Source organism: Bombus vancouverensis, chromosome 13 (genome assembly GCF_051014615.1).
Source record: "Bombus vancouverensis nearcticus chromosome 13, iyBomVanc1_principal, whole genome shotgun sequence".
Taxonomy (NCBI): domain Eukaryota; kingdom Metazoa; phylum Arthropoda; class Insecta; order Hymenoptera; family Apidae; genus Bombus; species Bombus vancouverensis.
Window position 1 is genome coordinate 12,441,483 of NC_134923.1, and position 22,814 is coordinate 12,464,296.

At 34.8% G+C, this 22,814-nt stretch overlaps 1 protein-coding gene across 1 annotated transcript; it reads left to right on the forward strand.

The window, feature by feature from the left end:
* Window positions 1–2,380: 2,380 nt before the first annotated feature.
* Apime-ASTA (allatostatin A) lies at window positions 2,381–22,428 on the forward strand. Its single transcript, XM_076623832.1, has 3 exons — window positions 2,381–2,559; window positions 20,451–20,741; window positions 20,944–22,428. Exons 2-3 carry the CDS (start codon window positions 20,481–20,483, stop codon window positions 21,271–21,273), a joined length of 591 nt encoding a protein of 196 aa, XP_076479947.1. The 5' UTR covers window positions 2,381–2,559; window positions 20,451–20,480; the 3' UTR covers window positions 21,274–22,428.
* Window positions 22,429–22,814: the final 386 nt, after the last annotated feature.

The following is a 22,814-nucleotide window of genomic DNA, read 5'->3' on the forward strand; positions in this document are numbered from 1 at the left end:
CGTCTTAAGAATTCTAGCGATTCGAAGAAAACGAAGGGGTTTGGATAAAGACCTTTATTGTTATCGCTATGCTGATGTTAACATCTACGATCATTCGTTAAATGAAAATAGTTGCTGATGAAGAGGGTCGTTGATTATTTGTTAATTTTAAGTCTTCACTGGAATATGAATATTCATCGATTTTAAGAATTCTAAATATTCGTGGAGGATAAAGGTATTTGAACGAAGATATTACAGCCAATTTATTCTGGTCTGGAATAAAGATAGTTTCTGTTAATTTATTAGTGTTAATGTTGAAACTTTATTCATTCTGGTATTAAGCAGGATATAAATGTTTCATAGAATCGTAGAAAGACGAAGGTATTTAAACGAAGATAATTTTTCTTGAAATTTATCGTAGTCTTAAAAACGATGTATATGGAGATTTCGTACAATATGAATATGAATAATTATCGATGTTCGATAATAAATGGATTATCACGATCTAATATAATAAATTTAAAATTATTTGTATGTATAGTATTGGATGAAATTATTTTAACATCGAAAAAAATGTCTGAACTTTCTATCTGCTTTCTTTTTCCTTTAAATAAATCATAAATAAAACACATCGTTCCAAAATAACTTAAGCCATTAAGTACCAACGTTGCGTTAATGCAACATTTCATTTGCAATTTTTGTTTCCATCAATTTACGTTATAGAACTGTGTTTTTTTAAAACATTGCAGTTATAAAAGAGAATTCTAAGATTCGGTTAATTCTTTCTTTTTCTTTTTCGTTACCATTCCTGTCATGTAGATGTATCTAGATATTACGATGATATTAACATGGACAATATTAAAACAAAATTTTATCTATGACAGCTTTTAAGAACTATGATATATAAAACAGTTCAATTTCAGTTTGGCTCAATCGAGCCAAATTTCCATCACGTAGGTCGAAAGCAGCTGGACTTACGTGAACCTCGCAAAGGTTGAGTGGACGAACCTGTTGCCTGTGCGAGCAACCAGAAAATAGGAAAACACTCGTTAAATAAAAAAGAGGCTATGCGTCTGATAGAGTGGGCGTCTGATGGAAGAACGAAAAGTTAAAAAAGGACGGATATCCTATATTTGAATTTCCTAACGTCATGGACGCTTGGAGGAAAATCAAAATTCCTTGGAACGCGAGTTGCAAACGAGAATCTTCTTTCTTTCTTAGTTTTAGAAAATCTTGCACAAAAGTCCTCCATTCTGTCGCGAATGATTTTAGAAAATTGAAATTCCTTGGAATACAAGTTGTAAAGTCATCTCTTTTGCGCTAAATTAACTTTTCTTCGACGGTAACAAGCGGTTCGAACTGGTCGTCGAATAATTATCAAACCATAAAATAGCATAAAAATGCACAGAACTGCAGCATTTCTTGAAACGCAATTTCAAATTCACAAGAAAGGGTCATTTCATTCTTAGAAAAGTAGAGAAATCGCAAAATACGACTATACGGAAGGGTAAATTCACAGATTAGGTTACGTTCACGTGCAAAACTTTGGCTTTTAACGATCCTAAGTTCACGAACTTCTCCATTTCAGCCGTCATGCGTACATGGTTGAAACATCAGCATTTAATATTCATTTAGAACATCATTAAAATCCTGCATAACCGTAATAAAGAAAGAACAAACAGAAAGATAAAATCGGATTATTCCGGCGTATTTTGCCACACTCTCTTACTTCGAAGATTCCAAAATGTATTTTATCAAAATGCCTATTCTTAATTCTCCTCTTGCATATAGATAGTTCTATTAAAATTCCATATAAAACAACAATTTCCAAAAGCGTGTTTAACCACAATGAAAAGAAGAAGAGATAAAATAAGTACGATAAATAAAAAACAAAATAAAAGAAACGAAATAGAAGCGAATTATTCACACGCGTTTTACCACGCCGAATATCGAAGACAACTCACGACAACGAAAAATACTACGTTTCACCATAAATCAACTATCTCACAAAACTTTTCAAATTCGTTTGACCAGAGAAACCTATTCTCCACCCTTTCTCCGTCCAAATTTATTTATTCACTTGAAACGACATTTCCAAAGTTCTGCTTAACAGAGCAACAAAGAACAACGAGGCAATAAATTAAATATAAGGAATAAAATAGAACCGAGTTGTTCGCACGTATTTTATCAGACCGACTTCGAAGGCAGCTCGCGACGAAGAGAATTGAATGCCGATCGCGAGAAGCGCGCGTATGCGCACACGGTGTGTGCGAAAAAGACGACTATACCAGGATCAGGGTTGGACAGAGAGAGATGGAGATCGAGAAGAGCAGAGGGGTAGTCGACACGCGCGGCCCACGGCACACAGGCGGCTTACACGCGTATAAAGGGTGGCGTCGCGATGCCCTGATCGGCATATCTCGTGTAGACAGCAAACTCGCGGCGCTCGGCATCGTACACTCAACCTCGAACACCTTACCTACGATTGTGAACCACGTGAAACGGAAACGGAGCTACAGTTTCGACTCCCAAGGGAACATCCACCTCGATACATCGTCTACTTCGCTTCTATAGCAACAGGTGAGCTGATCGTTTCTTCGATATCGCGGCTACCGGTGTATTTTTCTTACTATTTTTCTATTTCGTTCGGTGGAAAGATTGTTTGGAGAATTCCTACGACGTATCAGTTGTGAATAGTTATAGCGGTTGAACTTTGTAAGAAAACATTGGTGTTGGGATTTCTTTTTGAAAATAACTCGTACGAGCTACGAACAGGAATATAAATATACAGGTTTGATTTTGTGACAGAAGATCGATAGGATTCTTTATGAATCGATATAATTAATAGGAATCGAAGTTTACGAGACAAGTTGGTGTTATTTCCTGAGAATTCATATAAGCTGTGCGTTAGTATATAATTGTAGGAGTTGAATTTTTCGAGAAAAAGGTGAGAAGATTGGAAAAGTTCATTCATATAAATATAGTGTTCGAATTTTATGGGAGAGAATTGGAGAGATTGGCGATGGATGGCTTTGGCTATGATGCGATGAGACAATTTTAAAAAATTAGAATTTCGTCCTATGGGTTTGGGTTGAAAATCTAAATACAAATGTGCATATAACACAATATGACAATTGAGAAATAGGAAGTATAGTTTCTATTAATAGTATTTCATTTCACCCGTAAGATGATTTTGAAGTTGTATATTAAATTTTGCTTCTTAACGCTTGATAATGACTATTTGAAGATTTATAGGGGGTGTAGTGAGGTGATTAGGTGGAAAACTGTGATAAGTGATACAATTTTCGTGTGAAGATCTCGATACAATGATATTTAAGGTAGCTCGATGCTTTCGATCTTGAAAAATAGAAATTGTCAATTCTGAAACGTTTAGAATTTTGTTTTTAGATTTAGGGATGATTTGACAAAAATTACGAACTGTAGTTTCTATTGGTTTGGTTTGTATTTTAGTGTCGTATTTGAAATACATTTCAAACACAGAATGCAATTTTTAGATTTCTAGGATAGAATTTCGTTTCGTACATCCGAAGGAAAATGCGAGCCTTGTGAAGAATAATTACCGAGAAATAGAGATCAAGTACAGATCCAACGATGTCAATGTTAAGATAATATTTAACACGACGTGGAAAAAGTCCTTTGTGAAACGATTTAGACGAACGAAAAAGAAAAAACCACAAAAAGGAAGAATATTTCCCGCTACGAATAGAAATAACGCGAATGTAAAGGAATAGAAGGAAATTTGAATCTTCGTCCAGTTTCATCGATCAAATTTTCGTGAAACGTGACGTTCTATTTATCTTCGAATCTATAAGTTTGTTGCGCCAAAAATCGACGGATTCTCTCTTGAAAAAACTCGAGCGTAATTGGATTCCATGGGATGGATACTTCCATACCGTTCCACACAATTAGGATCCCCATGTAATAAAGCGAGCGCGATGTTATAAAAGGGATATTTCTTGCTTAACGCGACGTTGTTCCAGCCGAATACTAACGTTGAGATATTGGACCTGTCTAACGCAATTGCAATTGAAGCGTTCTTACAACGTTTTTGAGACGTCCATTCAATTTGGTTAATGCAGACGTCTACTCCGCGAACGAAATCTCTTGAGAAATTTGACGATTCGTAATTTGCAAGACTACGGCGCAAAGCGGAAACTCTAATCGTTTTAAACGCAGTACAGCGCAAGAAGTGAAAGTCTCTCCCTTTTGATATTTGTAATTTCGTGTGGCATTCGCTAGAATTATCTTACTATGCCAATAGCGTGGCGAATTTATAGAAAATTTATAGAGAATTGTTCAAGAACCATCAGATTTCCAATCTCTGGATAACTCGAGATATTTTATTCGAAAATTTTTGAAATTTACTACTGAAATTGTTGGTGATTTTATCTATTTACGATAGAGTAGAGCGAAGGCTTAAAGTGAAATATTGAAAATTGAAAAGCGGAATATTATAAAAATTGAAAGTCGAGATAATCGAAGTTTGAACGAATGATTTAGATTAGATTTAGTTGATTTAGATTAAATATAGATTATGTGGTTTATCTTACTTCAATTTGCCTGTTCTACATTTTATACGATAAATGTCATTCGTGGTTTGTATCGCGAAGGACATAGATGGATACGGAAATTTAAAATACCTAGCTGTTAGTCACATCTGACTTCACAAATTAAGGGGCGAGACCGTAACATCAATCAGCCAGAGGCAGAAAAGGAGAGAAGAGGCGATTTTTTATTCATGAGACCAACAAAACGCTCACCTGTTGCTCGAAAGAGGAAACTATGTTTTAAGCACGTTCTTGAAATACTAATGAAAGCAGCGTTAGGCAGGAATTCGATAGATTGTTTATAACATTGAATTCAACTTTTCGATAATTCCTCAGTGTATTAAATTTTAATTTCTATAATGTTTACGATAGTTCGTTTCCCTCTTTGAACGTTCATACTTTCTTATTGAGTGAATTTTTCGTAAAATTAATTAAATTCAAATATCTAATCATCTCTTAATATATTAAGTTATAGTTCTCGATACAATTAGCGATTAAACTTTGATGGTCTCCTAAAGAAACGCGAACGAGCTTATAACACTGACATTAAAAATATTAAATTATATCGTATCGCTGTATTTTCGCTCTCTTAATCGTCACATATCTTGGAAGCAGCGTGTAGATAAAAGTCGAGTCAATTTTTACTATCCGCACCATTGGGGAAAAAGTCGTTGGAAGAAGAAAAGAAACACGAAGGAAAGTGGACAGAGAAATTAGAACTGTGGAAAAAGTTAGAAAAGATGAGGACGGAGTGCTGGAATGAGAAGCAGTGCCCGACTCGAAATGTCTCCGGTCATAGTAAACGTGACAGACAGTCCGGAAGAATTCTAAAAGTACAGTTGTAAAAAGAGACGACAGAAAAGTTTTGCGAGGACGTACCCATCGGTGACAAATCGCATGGTACAAAAGTAACGTTAGCAGTTTGCTCTTTTCGACGAAGAAATCAAAATGACAACTCGTTGTGCTTTTTATGAAAGAAACGAGTACACTCGGCGAAAACAATTAACCACTGTTTCAAAAAAAAAAAAAAATTATAAATTGTAATTTTAATCTTTCTTTTCTTTTCTCGTGAGATTGACGGCAACTGGTTCTTTTTCTCGTCGCTTGTAACTGAATCAATTATAGCTGTATGAAGTATAGCTGGTTTGATTTAACGTAGGATACTTCAAAAAAGATTATTCTTTTAATGGAAAACCTTATTATTCCGTGTGCCAAGATTCGTCAAATTACTAAATTACGATGGGGCGCGAAACTTCTGCGAAGGAATTTCTTATTAACACTGGCACTTGAAGAATTTCAATCTCCGTAGAATCCTTTCTTCAATTTACATGCGTATTCTAATAAGTATCGCATAATAATTTCATTTTTGTTACTAGCTTCATAATCAGCGGATTACTTTTCATCGGACATGATCATTTTCTGGGACAGGAGTAATTAACGCGTTTTGTTTAAAATTCCACATATAGTAAAGCAATACTAAATTACGGAGAAATAATAAGTTTACATGATCATAAAGAGAATTTACCTACGAAGGCATTCAAATGAAATTTTGTTATTTTAATTGTGTCGCATTACATTCCATACAAATTATATATGTACCTTTTTCTTGTTGATTTCTTAATTTTGACATCACTTGTTGTATAAGAAGTTAATTGTCAGATTCGGAGGTATAAGTCTCCTAAATTAGATGATAAATTTATGAACTTTCGTAAACAGTCAAGGATACATCTAATATTACGACAATCGATATTTTCTAAATGTTCAATGGATTGTAAAAACAGATATCTAATTATTTATGATGCGATAACTATTGCTTACGAAGTTATTAAGATTTATTAAAATCATTGTACACATAATAACAAGTTTCGGAACTAGCTTATGAGATATGAACCAGTTGGGGTGAAATGTCAAATGTTACTTTTCTATCTGAATAACAAAACACTTTTTTTTTCCTAAAAGATATTTCAATCGTCGCTTGAAAATGATCCCTCATTTATTATTTATCGCCAGGGCATTTTCCCGTGTTTGCGTGTTTGCCACGCGAAAACATTGTCTTCAAACATAGCAAACGTTTCTCTACCCCGTATAAAAACAGTTGACCGATCGTTGGGCAGATTGTTCGTCAACCCGAAAACGTTGGTGCTCGCGTTCGTAATTATTTCACTATTCTTTTGCATCACGCAGATAGAATTCGTTATTTGTAAACTATTTTTAGATGTATTACAAATATTTATACTTAAAAGAATGTATGTATTTTTATTTTATTAATGGTTTATTAATGGAACACGACATCTCTTTGACCTGTCAGTCACGATAAAAGGTAAAAAGAGTTTCAAAATTTTTAATTATGCGAGGAATGATCGATTTGTTTGCGACGTGTCTACGAACAAAAATTTCTCATAGCCCACTTTGCGTTTGTATAACGGATGACTGACTTGGATAATAAATTTTCGCTATAGCGACAGGCTGTGGAGGCGTCAAGAACGATGCACAATAAAATTGTATGATCCACGATGCACGAATGTTAACTAATGATCGATGTAGCCGCAAAAGACAAACGACGATACAATAAAAAAGTATCTCTTCTTTCGTGACACCCGTTAGTAACGTGTAACGACGTTAAATTCGAGCTTTGTGCCAATGTGAACAAGCATTGATGAGAGTTTGAATAAAAACGTAATAAGAAACAAGATCACCCTACTTTTTTCCAGCCAATGCCGAAGTAATTTGATTAATTGCTCAGGGAAAATAGCGAGTTTAAAAATGAGTTATTCGTTAATGAGAAGAGTCATGGACTACTGTTGATTATTCTAATGACATAAACAATCGCTTGATCTTGCTTCAATTAGTTGCGACAAATGTAAATAAAATTAGCATTCGTTGTCCTGATGGATATGCTATAAAAATAAATATTTTCACGAATGTAAATAAAGAAATGGCATTTAAATATTTAGATTTGTTTTATCTTTTCAATAATGGAAACAATACTCATTTTTACGATTTTTTCATATTGTGTATAGATATTTTGCATATGTTCGCATATTTATTTGTATATTTAGTTACATAAACATGTAGTCTGCCAGTGGAGAATCACGTGCGTTAAGAACAGCAAGGGCACGTGTAGAATTTTGACAAAAAATACAGATTTTTTAAATCTTTTTTAAAAGAATAAATTTAAAAAAAAAGTAAAAAAGATACGAATGTCGTTGGGTGTACCTTTCGAAATCAGAGACGAAGAGTTTTTCTTTTAAAACATTACTTAGATAACGAGGATAACGTATATAACGTATTTTCACAAACGTATATAGATAAATAACAATCGTTTAGCTTTTATAATCACAGTACGATTAAATACGAGATTTGTATCGTTCGAATAATTACTACTGAATATACACACCGTATATGGGATTATTCTCGTATACGAAAAAGGAAAACCATTTTATTTCGATGCAATTGAAATATAAATTACCATAGGAATCGGACAAAAGAGGCACATACATTTTTTTGGAACCGTTATCGCACTTCTCGTTCTTCTCGTTTTTCATTCTCAATTACCGTATTCTCGTAGTTGTTACTATGAAATATATCTACTTATTTAATTGATTATTTATTCAAATTAATTAAATCATTTGCACAAATAAATTGATAAGTGACAATTGACCATCGGCATTCCTAAACTGCAATGATATATATAATTATTATTCTTGTACATGAGGTGTCAGAAATAATGAAATTGCTTTAAAATTTTTACGGAGAATTAGATAATTTCCCCGAGGCCATTTAAATAAGTTCACAGCGTAATACTTATGGACCTACTAATACTAATACTAATAATATATGGAGGAAGAATTTCATGTTGAAAAGTTAAAGCTTGTGATTAAAAGAATTACCTAACGAATATTGTAGAATTGGAAACTACGATTTCGTTCGAATAACTATTCGAACCGTCGGAAAGTTTTACGGTGATATGTTTTTAACCGCGCTGGGTCATCGAAAGCTGTTAAATTGATTCGGAAATGTCACACGAACGTGTCGCTTCGATTCGAACAATTTTACTGAAAACATACCACTCCTGTTACTAATTAGAAATATATATATATATATGTCATTAAAAATCTACGAATAAATAAATAAAAAATAAATAACGATAAAAACATAGCGCAATACTACATAAGCAAAAATAGTAGATAATTCATTATTTAAAAAATAAAGAAAGATAGTCAAGAAAATTCTCTCACAGCCAGCGGCAACATTTTTATTATTCCTCCGTTATTTCCAGACACTTATGTTCCCATAAAAATGGTCCAATTAATATGCACAGGATCTTTCTTTAGTAAATATCCTCTGATAATAAATCGTTACTCCCATCAAACTTTTTAGCTCTAAGTCAATTCGAGACGCCCGAAGGATGTACCTCTATTTAAAAAAATGAAACAAAATGAACGAATACATAAATTTCTAAGAATAGACTTCTAAACGTAAAATTTTTACACGGACTCTTTAGGTCTCAAAATACCATATAGATCTTGAAAATTTCACAAGATCGTTATTTAGAATGTCACTCAAACTTTCACCGTAATTCGTGTTTCAAACAGAATTTAAAACAAAAGGATCGGAAATTCATTAGCAGCGTTCAGCACGAGTATCGACTAACTCTTTGACTAAAGTAAGATTTTTTAATTATCTCGACGACAAGACTAAAACTTCGAGTTCCTCGTAATATCTTCTTTATTATTTACGGGCGTCACTGGTTCAATAAAATTGATATCGAAACTTTCGTTCCATGGATAGCAATCGCTTCTTCTTTCGAGGCCACGGAATAATCGAATGCTCCAATCGGACGCGAAGTTTTCGTGCTGTCCGAGTTGTTAAGATTCTAAGAGAATATTGGTCGAAACTTTGATCGCACGTGATAGAAGTATACAGTGAATGCCTTTTGACTCGCTACAAATTGTGTTACAGATCTAGAAAACGGATTTATTTCGTGATCCTGGCGCGAATCTTATACAAGTCCGTGCAAATTGTTACGATCGATCTGTTGTGGTGTGCGGAGAGTTTATGATACGATCGAAAAACGTTAGAGCGACGGAGAGTTTACCAGAGTCCAATTCTTTCCTTTTATTATTTTCTTCCAGATAATTTACAATTTTTTTGTGAGAACATCCGATGAATTCGGAAATATTGGAACATTTAAGTAGTATAAGTCAACGATCTCAGCTAGTACAGGTCAACGTTAGTACAGGAACGCGTTTGTAGGTTGTGCAATTGTTTAAAAATGTCTTAAACCGTAAGAATATTTACTCGTTTGCTTTTTATTTTCTTCTATCAATAATTTAAATAGTTTTGGAGAATTTTCTACGAGTCGTAATTTATTTAATATTTTTTATTGACTTCGTAAATTACTAGGATAGTATTAAGCAAGATAATACATTTCTAAATGTAATTACGTGAACTGTCAACGATAAAGATATCTATACTCCAAATATTTATACTACAATTATGCATATTCGAAATATTTATATTCCAAGTATCGCATGCATTAAGTATTTATAAATATTTATATACTATATCTATCTATCTATAGTATCAATTACGTATATTTTAACTATTTTGTTCCTATTAAATATGTTTACAAATTTTTAGAAATCAAACATTTTACAAGTGTCTAATTTGTACGTGCAGGATCGCTTTCATCAAAATAATACAATCACGAAGATAAGTTTTTTTTTCATCGCGACAATACAACGCTTCAACAAATATTGACGACCGCACATAAACACTTATTACAAACGCTTATTATTATCATAAAATGATCGTAAACCAGAGAATAACAGAACATAAAATAGATCGTGTACAATATAAAATGATCGTATATCGGAAAAACACGTAAAATACTTTATGTCTATGCGTCGATCAATATCAATTGCTACTTGCTACTTCAATTTAGAATTTCTTTATCTCCTAATTTCTGTTATGACATCCTCGTAATACGATCGTTTTCGCGCGTTTCCATGAACATTGTGTGCCAAACGACGAGAAAACGAGAGCAGTGGGTGGAGTAGAAAGGAAAAGCACGGATCAGGCGAGGTTATTAAAACAGCGTTATTAGCGAATCTTTTGTAGCTTATAAGCAGCGTGCAGAGCACAGTTATTGCTTATCTCGCGCGTATGAAATCTGAAAGTGGGCTAATCAGCCTGCCACGACGAACCACTGGCTCACGACAACTTTTCAGTTTACTACCAGTCGTTTAATAACAATTCTCTGTTTGGTGCTGCGTGGCTTTCTGCTTTAATATGCGTCGCTCTTTGATAACCTATGTAAATTGCTCTGTTCTCGCGATCGCTTAAGTAGCAAGGATTGCTGTTCATTTCGCGATGAATAATTCGCAGATTTTGAGAATTTACTCGGTGATTTGTCAGTCTAGCCATCTTTCTCTAGATTTTAGTTCAACGCTGTGAACTGATTTTATTACAAATAGAAATGATTAATCGCAACTCGAATCGATTTAGCCATATTTTGTCAATTTATGTATTTTTCAGGTGGCAGATTATAAAATTCAATTGATTATTTTGGAATAAGCTATCGTTATATTTCTCGCGTTGATTTAATCGACGAAACAGAATTTTTACAATGATATGTAATAAATTTTTTTAATTATACCTCGTTCTACCGATCATTTCGGAAGAGATAATTCCTGGCTTCTGTTTGTATTTATTCAGCGATCTTTTAGTTCTTTAGAATAGATTAAGTAGAATTGGCTTCGTAACATTGGCTAACTTCCGTAACTCCGATCCTTGACCCATACTACTTAAACCTCGAGGTATTAGGATTGAGAAAGATTAAATAGAATTTGTTTCATGACATTGAGCAACTTCACTAGCGGCGATCGTTGACCTATATTACTTAAATCTTCCAATATTATCCAATATTATCCCCAACTTTTAAAATTTTGAATTCTCTATGTCTCAAAAAATGTAAATTTAAATGTGTTTAAATTTATCATATTCAAAATTGTACAAAAATTGTTCCTCAGTTTTCCCTTTTCTCTCGTCCAGTAAATCGTATTATCGCGTAGGATTATCAGCAATTTATTAATATTCCACGTTCTTATGGCTGATCTCTCTCTATAAATGTACGTTAAACGGAAAGCTTGACCCAATTCGATGACACGATTTATGACCACAAACACGGGTATCTAACAGTTTCGAATGCGAAACCACACTTTACCGTCTCGTCTTGTGTTCGAACTGTGCTACAACTTGGAAATTCTCTGCCATAATGTAGCGGTCCGTTGTATTGTATTTCAATCAGACGCATCAAGAAAGGAAACTAGCGAAAGGCGAAACTACTCGTAGTTTCCCCTTTTTGCAACTTTGACGAAACTTTCAATAGTAATTTCCTTTAAAATAGTATAATCTGGAACTTGGATGAAACTCTGGTTATTAGAAGCGTCCCTCTAATTATTATAATATTTACCTTGTACGTCTCCAAATATTAATACTTATAGAATCTTTGTACTATCAAAATAAAACATTAGAAAAATTATATCAACGATAGGATGTAACTGTTTCATACCATTGTCCTAAATTTTAGCATTTGTCAAAGTTTCACATGAAATTACGTTTTGTAAAAACTATATCGGTGATGATGATGTTATCACTGGAAGTTTTCCGCAATTGCCAACATTACAGAACAGAACACAAAATTTAATGTAAGAAATTTGTTTCCCATTCTTTCAAATATTAATAATACCGTAAAATACAAATAAAAGATTAAAAATTGCTGTATCGAATACAACAATCTGTCTCTTCGACAACAACGATAAAGAACTTTAGATTCAGATACCAGGCATAAATTTGTATTTAGAAAATACAAGATTCTTTTTAGTCGATGCTTAATATCGAAATTTTCAATGTCAAATCGTCCCAATGATTGTCGGTTTTCGTCCAAAAACCATGAAATCGCCCCAAGTACGAAGAAGTTTGCCGAACCCTATTTATTTCTAGAAATGAATTAAAATGGTAATTCGTCTCTATAAATTTTAAACATTACAGTATCCCATCGCCGAGATAAAATTAGGAATCTGACATTTCGCCTCAAAGAAGGTAAAAGAACAAAAGTGCGGAAAGAAGCGATATTTGGTCCGTTAACAAGATCGCTATCACTTTCATCGACAACGTCGTCATTGATAATGATCCACCGCGCGTGAAATTCGCCTTTCGATGCAACGTGACATTACGATTTTTATGATTGCTCAGCTTCACGGTTTCATCGTCGTATCGTTCTTTTCCGTATTTCTACTTTCTCCACGTTACTTTCATGACGTGCTTCGCGTAAAATTTACTGACCGTGTCTCGATATCTACGTCAACTTGCTCCAGCTGTCCGTCTTTATTCTTTCTCGTTATCGTGCTGTACAGTGTGCTACATATACAGTGACTCGTGCAATTATGATCAAATAGTTGGAACAATCAAATTTACAAAGAGACACGACGATCGTCTGCCTTTTCTCTCTTCGATGCGCAAGTTGCATCGCATCGATTCCATCAAAATAACGTAGGTGACCTAACTATAGCATTTTTGTTTTTGCGGTGCTTCAGCGAAAAATTTAGAAATTAAAAATTCAAACGATTCGACAAAGATACGAGAAACAAGAGATTCAAACAATTTACGAAGTGGAATTTCCAATCGAAAGTTCGAGGAATCGGAAATGTTGTTATAGAAAATTAAAGAAACGGAGATTGTTACGTTGTTTTGGAATTAGTTCGTGGAACTTAGTCGTCTCTGCTGTACCGGAAGCTAGTGCGATGTCGTAAAGGGCAGTGGAATATGGAAGACACGTTAACAAGGTTTAATTTCACGACATGGGGCGCGTTTCCTCTCTCTCTCGAGGGAGAAATATCGAGAAGCGAGGATAATCTCGTTTCCGGGACGAAGTAGTACGTATACGCATGTACCTGTTCACTAGTCTATCGATGAGATCGATGATAATCGCAACAATAACGCGTCTCAAGCTTTTCCTACTCGAGTTCTCGTATATTGTTCATGGACTAGCTACTCCTTCCGTTTATGTAGAAAGATCGTAAAAATTGCTTTTAAAGATTCAGTGGAACAAGAAAATTCTTAAAGGATCTAGCGATAGGTAAAAACGTTAATGGGATCAAGCAGGGTATATTAGAAAAATGTTGATAGAGGAATAAAAACGAAGATGCAGTTTTTATATTGTGATATAATTATATTATAGTGATTTCATCTAAACGAAATGAAATTATATTTCTCCGTAAATTAAACGATAGTTCCTAAATAATAATGACGTTATACGTATCTTCGAAACAGAAAAAGAACCACTACTCGACCATCAAAAAAGACCTACCCTATCACGTCTTGAATTCCCTGAGGAAAGTCCGTTCATTTGGTCAACGAGACCAATTTCATTAAATCGGATGAAGAGGGCGAAGGTAAGTGGGTGTCTATCAACAAGGGTCTATCGGAGGCAACTTAAAATTTCATTAACGAATCGTCGATGGGTTTGCAACGGAGCACGCGTTAATCGCATTTCCGGTTACCAAGTATATCATAGGGGGTGGCTTCCTGTCGCGAACTAAAAAGCGATCCTGCGTCCAGTCTTCCACTGTGCTTTTCCAAAGCATCCGGTTAAACTACGATTGGTGTAATACAGATGAGATCGCTAATGAATAAGCGACGAAGTAAAAAAGAGAACAAAGTAAAGTAAACGAAAGTAAATAAAACAATTATTAATCTCGTAAGTTCCATCTCCGTAATATCACGTTCGATATATTACGTGAAGCGCTTCTTTATCACGCGTTCTCCTGAAAACAGATTTTTCGTAACAGGGCAATGATCAGAGTTACGTTTCTCTTACGTAAGGAAGTTGTATCCGAGAAAGAACTACGTATGCAGAAATTTCTATAAAAAAGCACTATGCGTGAAATATAATAATTTTCTATGAAAAAGAACAGAAAAATATCGCGAAATTATTAAAAATTCGATCGAAATTAAGTTGTTATAACTGAACTGAATTAAAAGCTAGCAAAATAAAAGACAGGAAAATCGCAAGCATCGAACAGCTAACACCGTCATTATCAGAAATAGTTCAAAGAAAGGTATTTTGGATTTAAACGAAACCTTATATTTAATTCTTTTGATTTTTATAGAGACCAAATATTTCTCATTTACTAAAAGTTCGAGTGAACAGTGAATCATAGGAATCTAACCAACCAACTAGAACACAACCACAAATTCGTAACAAAGTTCTGAAAAAGTATGTTAACTATATGGAAATGGTCAATGACCAATAATAGCAACAGTGTGGCGGAAACGATTAAAATTACAACTTGGCAGCGTGACGTCTCAAACCTCTGACACAGATGTCAATCAGAAACTCACGAATTTGCCAATGGTTTTCGAAACATAGTCGAATCACTGCCGTTTCAGCCCTGCCAACTGTCGTCCATCGGAAACTTTCCCAAGTGACGATTGAATTAAGCTCGTCGTCCAGTCAGACCAGTCAGACACATTCCGTATGACTCCTGCGCTATCGATCCAGCGATGCGTACTTGTTTGCATATGTCTGCATACGTTGATGATAGTCCATTTCATTCGACCAACACGTACGACCGGTATATAGTTGAACACTTACGTTGCACTGTCCGATATTTAATTGCCGGGGAAACGCGGAAATTGGTCCGGAAACGTCACACGACAGCACTCGAGAGAACTTTGGCAATTCGTTTTTGAAATTGACACGATTTCAACCAACGCGATTTTCTTACTTATCCAGTCGGTGTCTTCATTTCAGTATATTCATTTTTGATTTTTGTTCGTAATTCAAAGAAGCATCTATCGTATTTCGCGGCGATTGGAACGATGCTTGTACTTTTATTTCTAATTCCTTCAAGGAACATTTTGTCGTCGTTCTTTTTTTGATAAAAAGTTGGAATTTTTGTGATCGACTTTGGCACGATCTTGTTAAGCATATACGGTGTCTGTAAAAAGTACTTGTGCGCCATTGTGTCTGTTATAGTATTTACTTTATTATAGTACTAATTAATTAGCTGCAAGTATATCGAATTCCGTATCATTTAGCAGTACGTGAATGTACGTTGCTTTGTATAATGGAAAGCAGTTAGAAGTCTCTTTAGAAGAGAAATTACTATACTAACGATAAGTTACTACGTTATTAGGAGAGAAACCTGTCACGACGAATAACTGTATTATAGCAAGAAGTCGTTTATTTCGTCATACATTATTAGAATAGTTTATTTCAGAATAAGAGACGCAGTAATGAAAAATAAATACCAGTTCGATTTTATGAAAGAAAAAATACGTTCAGAATTACGCACACGAGCGTTTAATGACACAGTCCAATATCTTTTTTCTTCTCTTTCAGATGTAATCGTACCTTTCGATAATTTAATAACGAGAGGAAACTTCTGAACTTTATTTCAAAATGTTTAAAGAAACTCTAATGCCACGGAGTATATAATTACCAAATTTTTTTTGAAGATTAAGACAGTGGCTGTAAAATTGCACTTCTATCACTTTGGGGATTACCACCTAACGACGTCGTAGCTCGTGAACTTAAAACTTGTGAGTAAGCGAGATTTACGAAAGCCTTTTAGGAGTTTCTTCACGGATTAAAGAAACGCCATAGTAGGAAGGGAAATAATTTTTCAGCAAAGATCATCGGTACAGGTTTCCTCGGGAAGAAACTCCAAAGTATCCAGACACTCGCTTATTTTTGGCATTTTGTGTATTTCGAAATTACGAATAAATCAAACTGCATAATGCGAAGATTTATATTTTTGGATACGACTAGAGAATCGGTACTTAAATAGAGGTTCGTTTTACCTATTAAAAGTAATTATTAAAAAAGTTAAAAACATTAAGAATTACGTAAAACAGAAATACTTATCGCTACACACGGTGTCCAAAGAGAATAGTCAGAACGCGAGAAATATTGTTCGCCTCTAAAGGAGCATTAATGGAAACGCAAATACCTGTCGTAACACAAAACATTGCTTACGGAAAGACTATTAAAAATAGGAAAAAATGAACACATAGCAGATCTCTCAAAGTACACGCAGCAAACACGTGGAACAGGCTGATTCAAAGCAGCTGGATAATCGATACGAAGCACGATACAAGACACGTGATCGATGTCCCCAAACGAATCAGATAAATCACATCTCGGCATACCCATCTTCCCGTTTCCTTTCACGCCCTCTTTTCCACGTTTTTGCCAGTTCAGTAACCCGAAATTCATCACATTCGTGTGGAAAAGCCATAGAAAAGAACTTTGATGAATCGAGACGGAATGATTATTCAAAGCAATTTGCAATTTTATGGGAACTTCCTATTCCTCTTCGTTTTTCTCGCTTCTCTTCCTCTTTACTCTCTCTCTCTTTTTTTTTTTTTTTTTTTTACGTGCTAATGCATCTTCATCCAGCGAAGATCGAAAAGGCAGATTTACGCCGGCGAATTAACTCGGCGGGACGAAAGTCCGGCAAATTGATATTTCTCGTGCAATAAAAATACGAGCGTCGCTGTAATTAAAAACTAAATTCATTGGTTGAGAGAGAGTCGAGGCACCTGTTGCGATGCAGACAATTTTATAGGGTTTCTCGTTTATCAGAGTTTACTCTCGAATTTCTATGAAACTACATTGATTATACGTACCAAGTTTTCCAGAGAGTTGTATTTCTATTAATTTGTGGAAATTCTGTTCGCGAATATCGAAGTATCGAAGGATTCGGTCTTCGAATTTCTATTAAATCGAGGAAATCGTTGAAAAATTTCTTTGCCGAAGTTGTTGGCAAAGTTTCCTTACGTAAATTACGAAGATCTTACCAATTAACTGTACTAATCAAAATAAATGTACCAAATCAAGCGTGCGAATGCTATTTAAATATTAATCGTAGTTATTAATACTTTATCAGGAAAAAACGAAAATCAACGAAAAATACTTTCTCTCTAAGTACTTATCCTGGGATTTTTCAAAAATAGAATTACCAATTTTATGACAGAATTCCAAGGCAGTGCACGACAATCTTAACAGTATTTTAGAATATTGAATCGCGTCTCTTCAATACGAGAGATGCCACTATCAAGCTTAAGCGAATTGGAACTCAGTTAATCCGATAATCATTAGGAATTCGTGGTCGCATTTAGGATGAGCGATTACACGTGTTGTTGTACGATACTGAAACCGCGTATCATTGGTTATCTGTTCAATATTCGATACAGAAGCCCACTGGATATCGGTATTTCTTGGTCATACTTAATTACGACTAATGAAAACGATCAAACGTCAAGAATTTTCACAACAACGATGATTCTATTAAATAAATATAAATTTCTTGATTATCGTTCATCTTTATTTTGACGTTTCGTGGAATGAAAATAAAGAATATTTTATTCTTTTATTTATCATGAAGAATATAAGAATACAACTGCAAATATAATATCATGGTCCATTTCGTTTTCATCGTCATTATTGAAAAAAGCGAATATCTATAGCAAAGACTAAGTCGTTACTTCGACTAAAAACTTTTCTCTAAAACGCAACTGCAACACTGTTGATTCTCAAAATTTCGGATCACCAATTCTCCAATTTTATGGTCACGTAGCAAAATTTGAGAACCTTTCCTGTAAAGAATAGCTTTCTCCGTATTAAGAGAGACGTATCTTTAGTGAAATTTGTCGTTGTTTCGCGCAAAACAATTTTTCTCGAAGAAAGAAACACCATCCCGAAAGGGTTATTAACACCTCTGTACGTTAGAGCCAGCCGATTCGTGAGATTAGTTCTGAAAATATCGATTCGTACGCCGAGAAGCAAGATTTCTCGCGAAGCTCGTGAAAATTTCAGTGGTACCTACCTAACATTTACCAGGACGTTTCATTTCTGTGAGATACCCGTGGAAATTAAATCGGCCTCGATTTAAAGTGGCAATTCCGAGTGAAACGAAAGGCCAACACCGGGAAACTAGGATACGCGTTCCCGGAGCTCATCTCGTTCAATTTACAGGATTTACAATCGTTCGTGGCTCTCGAAAGAATCGTTGGTAGCGTCGGATTTTTCGGCTGAATCGTGGATCGTAAACCTTGATCGTTTTACCATTTCTCGCGTGTTTGTTGTAAAAAGAGAAAGAGAAAGAGAGGAAGACGAAACGGTCGACGTGAAAAACTGTTTTAGTATCTGCTAGCCTGTATCAATTACCCGGTTAAAATTTGATCAATCGTTAAAATATAATAGAAATTTATTGGAACTTCAGTCGCGTCTCTGGTTCTTACAAGAACCAAGACAGTTCGGATTTTTTTAGTAGTAAAAATTTAAAAATGTTACTTTGTCAAATTTTAATACTACGAAAGGCACGATTCTTTGGAAATTAAGTAAGTTGAAAATACTTAAAAAATGTATTATTTTATAGATTTTACTTGACGCGGGATTCTGAAATATACGTAGAAGAATAGATCTTTGAAAATAAAGTATTTTTAAAGTACGTGATACGTGGAGTGGAATAAATATGGTGGAAGCGAAGAACGTAAAGAAATTCGCAAAGGAATATAAATGGAAATGGACTGACAGTGGTCAGAAACGCGAAACGAATATACTGGAAACTATTGTACTGTATAAAAATTACGAACCAGTATAGCGCGAAAATATTTGAACTTTCTATTTCTTTAAAAAATACATCTTCTCGTAGAAAGTTAATATACCAATCTATGTAGAAAACAATTTATCCGAAGAAAATTTTTAAAAATTCCCGAATTTCTATAACCTACTGCTTCCGAGCAAAAAAACTTTGAAAGTTTAATTTAAAACAGATATAATAATTCTTCTGCTAGGTATAACAATACATTGGAAAATATATAATTGATTAAATAAATAATGACAACGACGATATCGAATATCGATGAGATCACTTAACTTTTCCGCTGTGAACTCGTTAAGAGTTTCGGTTTTGCATTTTCGATGTAAATCCGCGTTGTGATTATGACGAAAAATTTTCGGATAAAATCGGGTCGGCAACGAAATTTCGGCAACTGGATTCGGACTACGAAGGTGGAAATTCTCAACAGATTAGATACACGGGAAAGCAATTTTCGAGGCAATGTGTCGTGTCACTTGCTATTCATGATTTGTGAATTTTGAAACCCAATTCGAAATTAGGAAACAGATTGCTTCCATTCCGGTAAAATATCTCCTGATTCGAATGGTTTTCGATGAAACGATATTTGGGCGACAAATATTACCATAGTTGGTTGCATACTTTTAGAAAATACATCCTACAGCTTTCGATAAAAAATTCGATCAAGCGAGATTAAATATAAAATAATAAATTGTCGATTAAACTCTATATTTATACATTATATTGTAGAAATCACGGATCAATGATCTTTATGGATTTATTTACTGTGATTTAAATGCGATATAATTAAGACAACTAAATCGATAATTCACAACTCACGAACTAACAGTTGGCAACTCGTAACAACTCGGCAATTAGTGATTAACCAACTCGCAACTCGCTCTCAACTCGACTCGACTCAACTGACGACTCGCAACTTACAGCTCACAATTGATTAACCCGCGACTAATCGCAGCTTCCTCGCTACTGCAACTAGTCGCAACTCAGTCGTAAATACGGTTTTGGTATTCCTAGTACGCACATGTGTTCCACAGACGTGGATGACAAGTACACCTTTTGTAATTAACCAATGTCGTAAAGGGCCACGGGTATATGTCCCATAGGAATTTCCCATCTTCTTCGGCCCGTCATCGCTTCTATTGTTTTCTACCTGTAGTTCACCGGTCTTCTCCTTTTCTCCAGGATTCTTCCCCGATACTGCAATATTTAACTGCATTTCTATCTTTTTCAGGACAGAGTTAAACGGAAAGAGAACTTTACAATGAAGATTAGGACAGGTTTGTTAACGACGAGCGTAGCTTTTCTTTATTTGATCGGGATCGTGGAAAGACCAGTTTTGGCGATGGAGGAAGCACCGCCTTATTCCACGAACCTTCATGATTATAATGCTATGTTGAATTCTATGGAATTTGACGACTCCGTGCCTGACAAAAGAGCTTATACTTACGTTTCCGAATATAAGAGGCTACCAGTGTACAATTTTGGTATTGGGAAACGTTGGATAGACACAAGCGATAACAAGGTAGGAACATACCTAAGAAGAAGATTCTTTTACATATTACGAAACAATATATTTTTCTAATCAAACTTTTCCATGTTAGAAACTTCCTTTCGAAAAGAAAACGTGCGCAAATTGTACAATAGTCCTTTTTCTCTCGATATAGCCAACCCACCCATTCTTCTAAGATGCGATTCTACGAAATAATTAAATTCCATAATTGCAGAGAGGACGCGACTACTCGTTCGGTCTTGGTAAACGCAGGCAATACAGTTTCGGTCTAGGGAAACGAAACGATAACTCGGACTACCCTGTCAGATTAAACATGGACTATCTCCCCGTGGATAATCTCGCTTATCATTCGCAAGAGAATTTGGACGATCTTTTGGAGGCGAAACGTAGCAGACCCTATAGTTTTGGATTGGGTAAGAGGGCGGCTCATCCGAACAACGGACAGCCGATAGGACCGAAGAGACCAAACGATTTGATGAGCCAAAGATATCACTTTGGCCTTGGCAAGAGGCTGCCCGAAGACGAGGAGAATTCGTCGCAATAGGATTCTTCGCGAAGGATGTCTTGCTCGACGATCCATTTGAATGGTGTCGCCGACGTTTATGGCAATGTAGCTCTAATTCGATGTCGCAGAGTTTTATTGTCAGACAAAGTATATCGATAACGCAACAATAAAGACGCGTTTGAAAGTTTCAACGTCTCTTACATCTTGTTCAGGCTTTGTGTTCCATTTTTATCATCTACCTATCGAATTCTCTTTCTTTACGTCTGATAATATCGGTGGTGGTTTTTAATTTGATCGATGTTATATGAGTAAAAGTAACCGCAGAGCTGGGTGGATCGTTCCATCGTTTGGACGACGGTTGAATCGAATGGAAAAGCGGCGTGTCAAAGTTGGGCAAATGTTATTTGAAACGGAAATAAAGGAGCGTAACTTGAGGCGATGCGTCGATTTTAATTAATTGTTTTCGTTCGAACTTTATTTTCGCGAGAATGAATTTTACCTTATGCCGAGATAATACTTTTTTATTTCAATTAACGCTTTGGAATGTACCAAGGAACGATTTAAATACGGTCTCTGCGTACATTTAAATTATACCTTTGCATGCATATACAAATAACAAACCCAGACTATTTCACGAAATAAACGTCATCTTGCTTTCCTCGTTTCAAGTCCTCCTTTTGATTGTATACTTGAATAATAAACGTGTACGAGGAAGTTTGTGTCTTCGGTACAATTTGCGTAATAGAATCAGAAATCATGCGAAAAATTACTCTAGAAAATATTTACTCGAACAAATATGGAACAAGGTACGATCAAATAATTCGGAGAAGAATCATATTCATCTTTGAATACGTCGAAGCGCAATTATTTAAGAATAATTACAAAATTGATCTAAAAAGGAAAACATGTTATTTAAACGATCGATTTTCAGATATTTTATTTAAACAATACCTAAGATGTCGATGTGGTGATTATTTTTGTATGGCGATGTTTGGCTCGGCTTGGTGGTTAAGACGTTTGTACGAATAAAATGTGTTTGAAACGATCGAATTACGAGTGTTTTGAGATTTATACACATGGATTTGAAAATGCTTTATTAGAAGGTTCATATCGTGTACATAGATTTGTTCAATAAATAATATCGAAAATGCTGAGTAGCGGAGAATCGTTATTAAATAATTTCTATCGTAATAAGTAACGTTCATATAATATATTACGTAATAAATGTAAATTTCAATAACAACGACATAAACTATGTCGCATTAAAAAATAATGTTTGGTGAATAATTTATCTTTGACGATTTCAAATAACAAATGAACAGTTCTTGTGACAATTTTCCAAAATAAAGCATTTTTAGACCTACGAATGTATCGTGTATTCCTTACTTTATTTATATAAATAAATTTTATTCGTTGCACGAAGAGGAAATTCTATAAATTAACAGCAATGTCCTGGAGCTTGTTAACGTTGTTTCAAATAAACTGGTATTTTATCTAGGTTGACAAGTTATTGCGAGATGGAACGCTGAAATGGTTTGTCGTTTCGCTTTCAAATCGAATTTACCCAGCTCTGTATCCCT

Excerpts from the sequence above, each read along its gene's own strand:
- Apime-ASTA (XM_076623832.1), top strand. The coding sequence starts at position 20,481 with ATGAAGATTAGGACAGGTTTGTTAACGACGAGCGTAGCTTTTCTTTAT. Across the intron at positions 20,742-20,943 it reads TAGACACAAGCGATAACAAG|AGAGGACGCGACTACTCGTT; the intron begins GTAGGAACATAC and ends CCATAATTGCAG.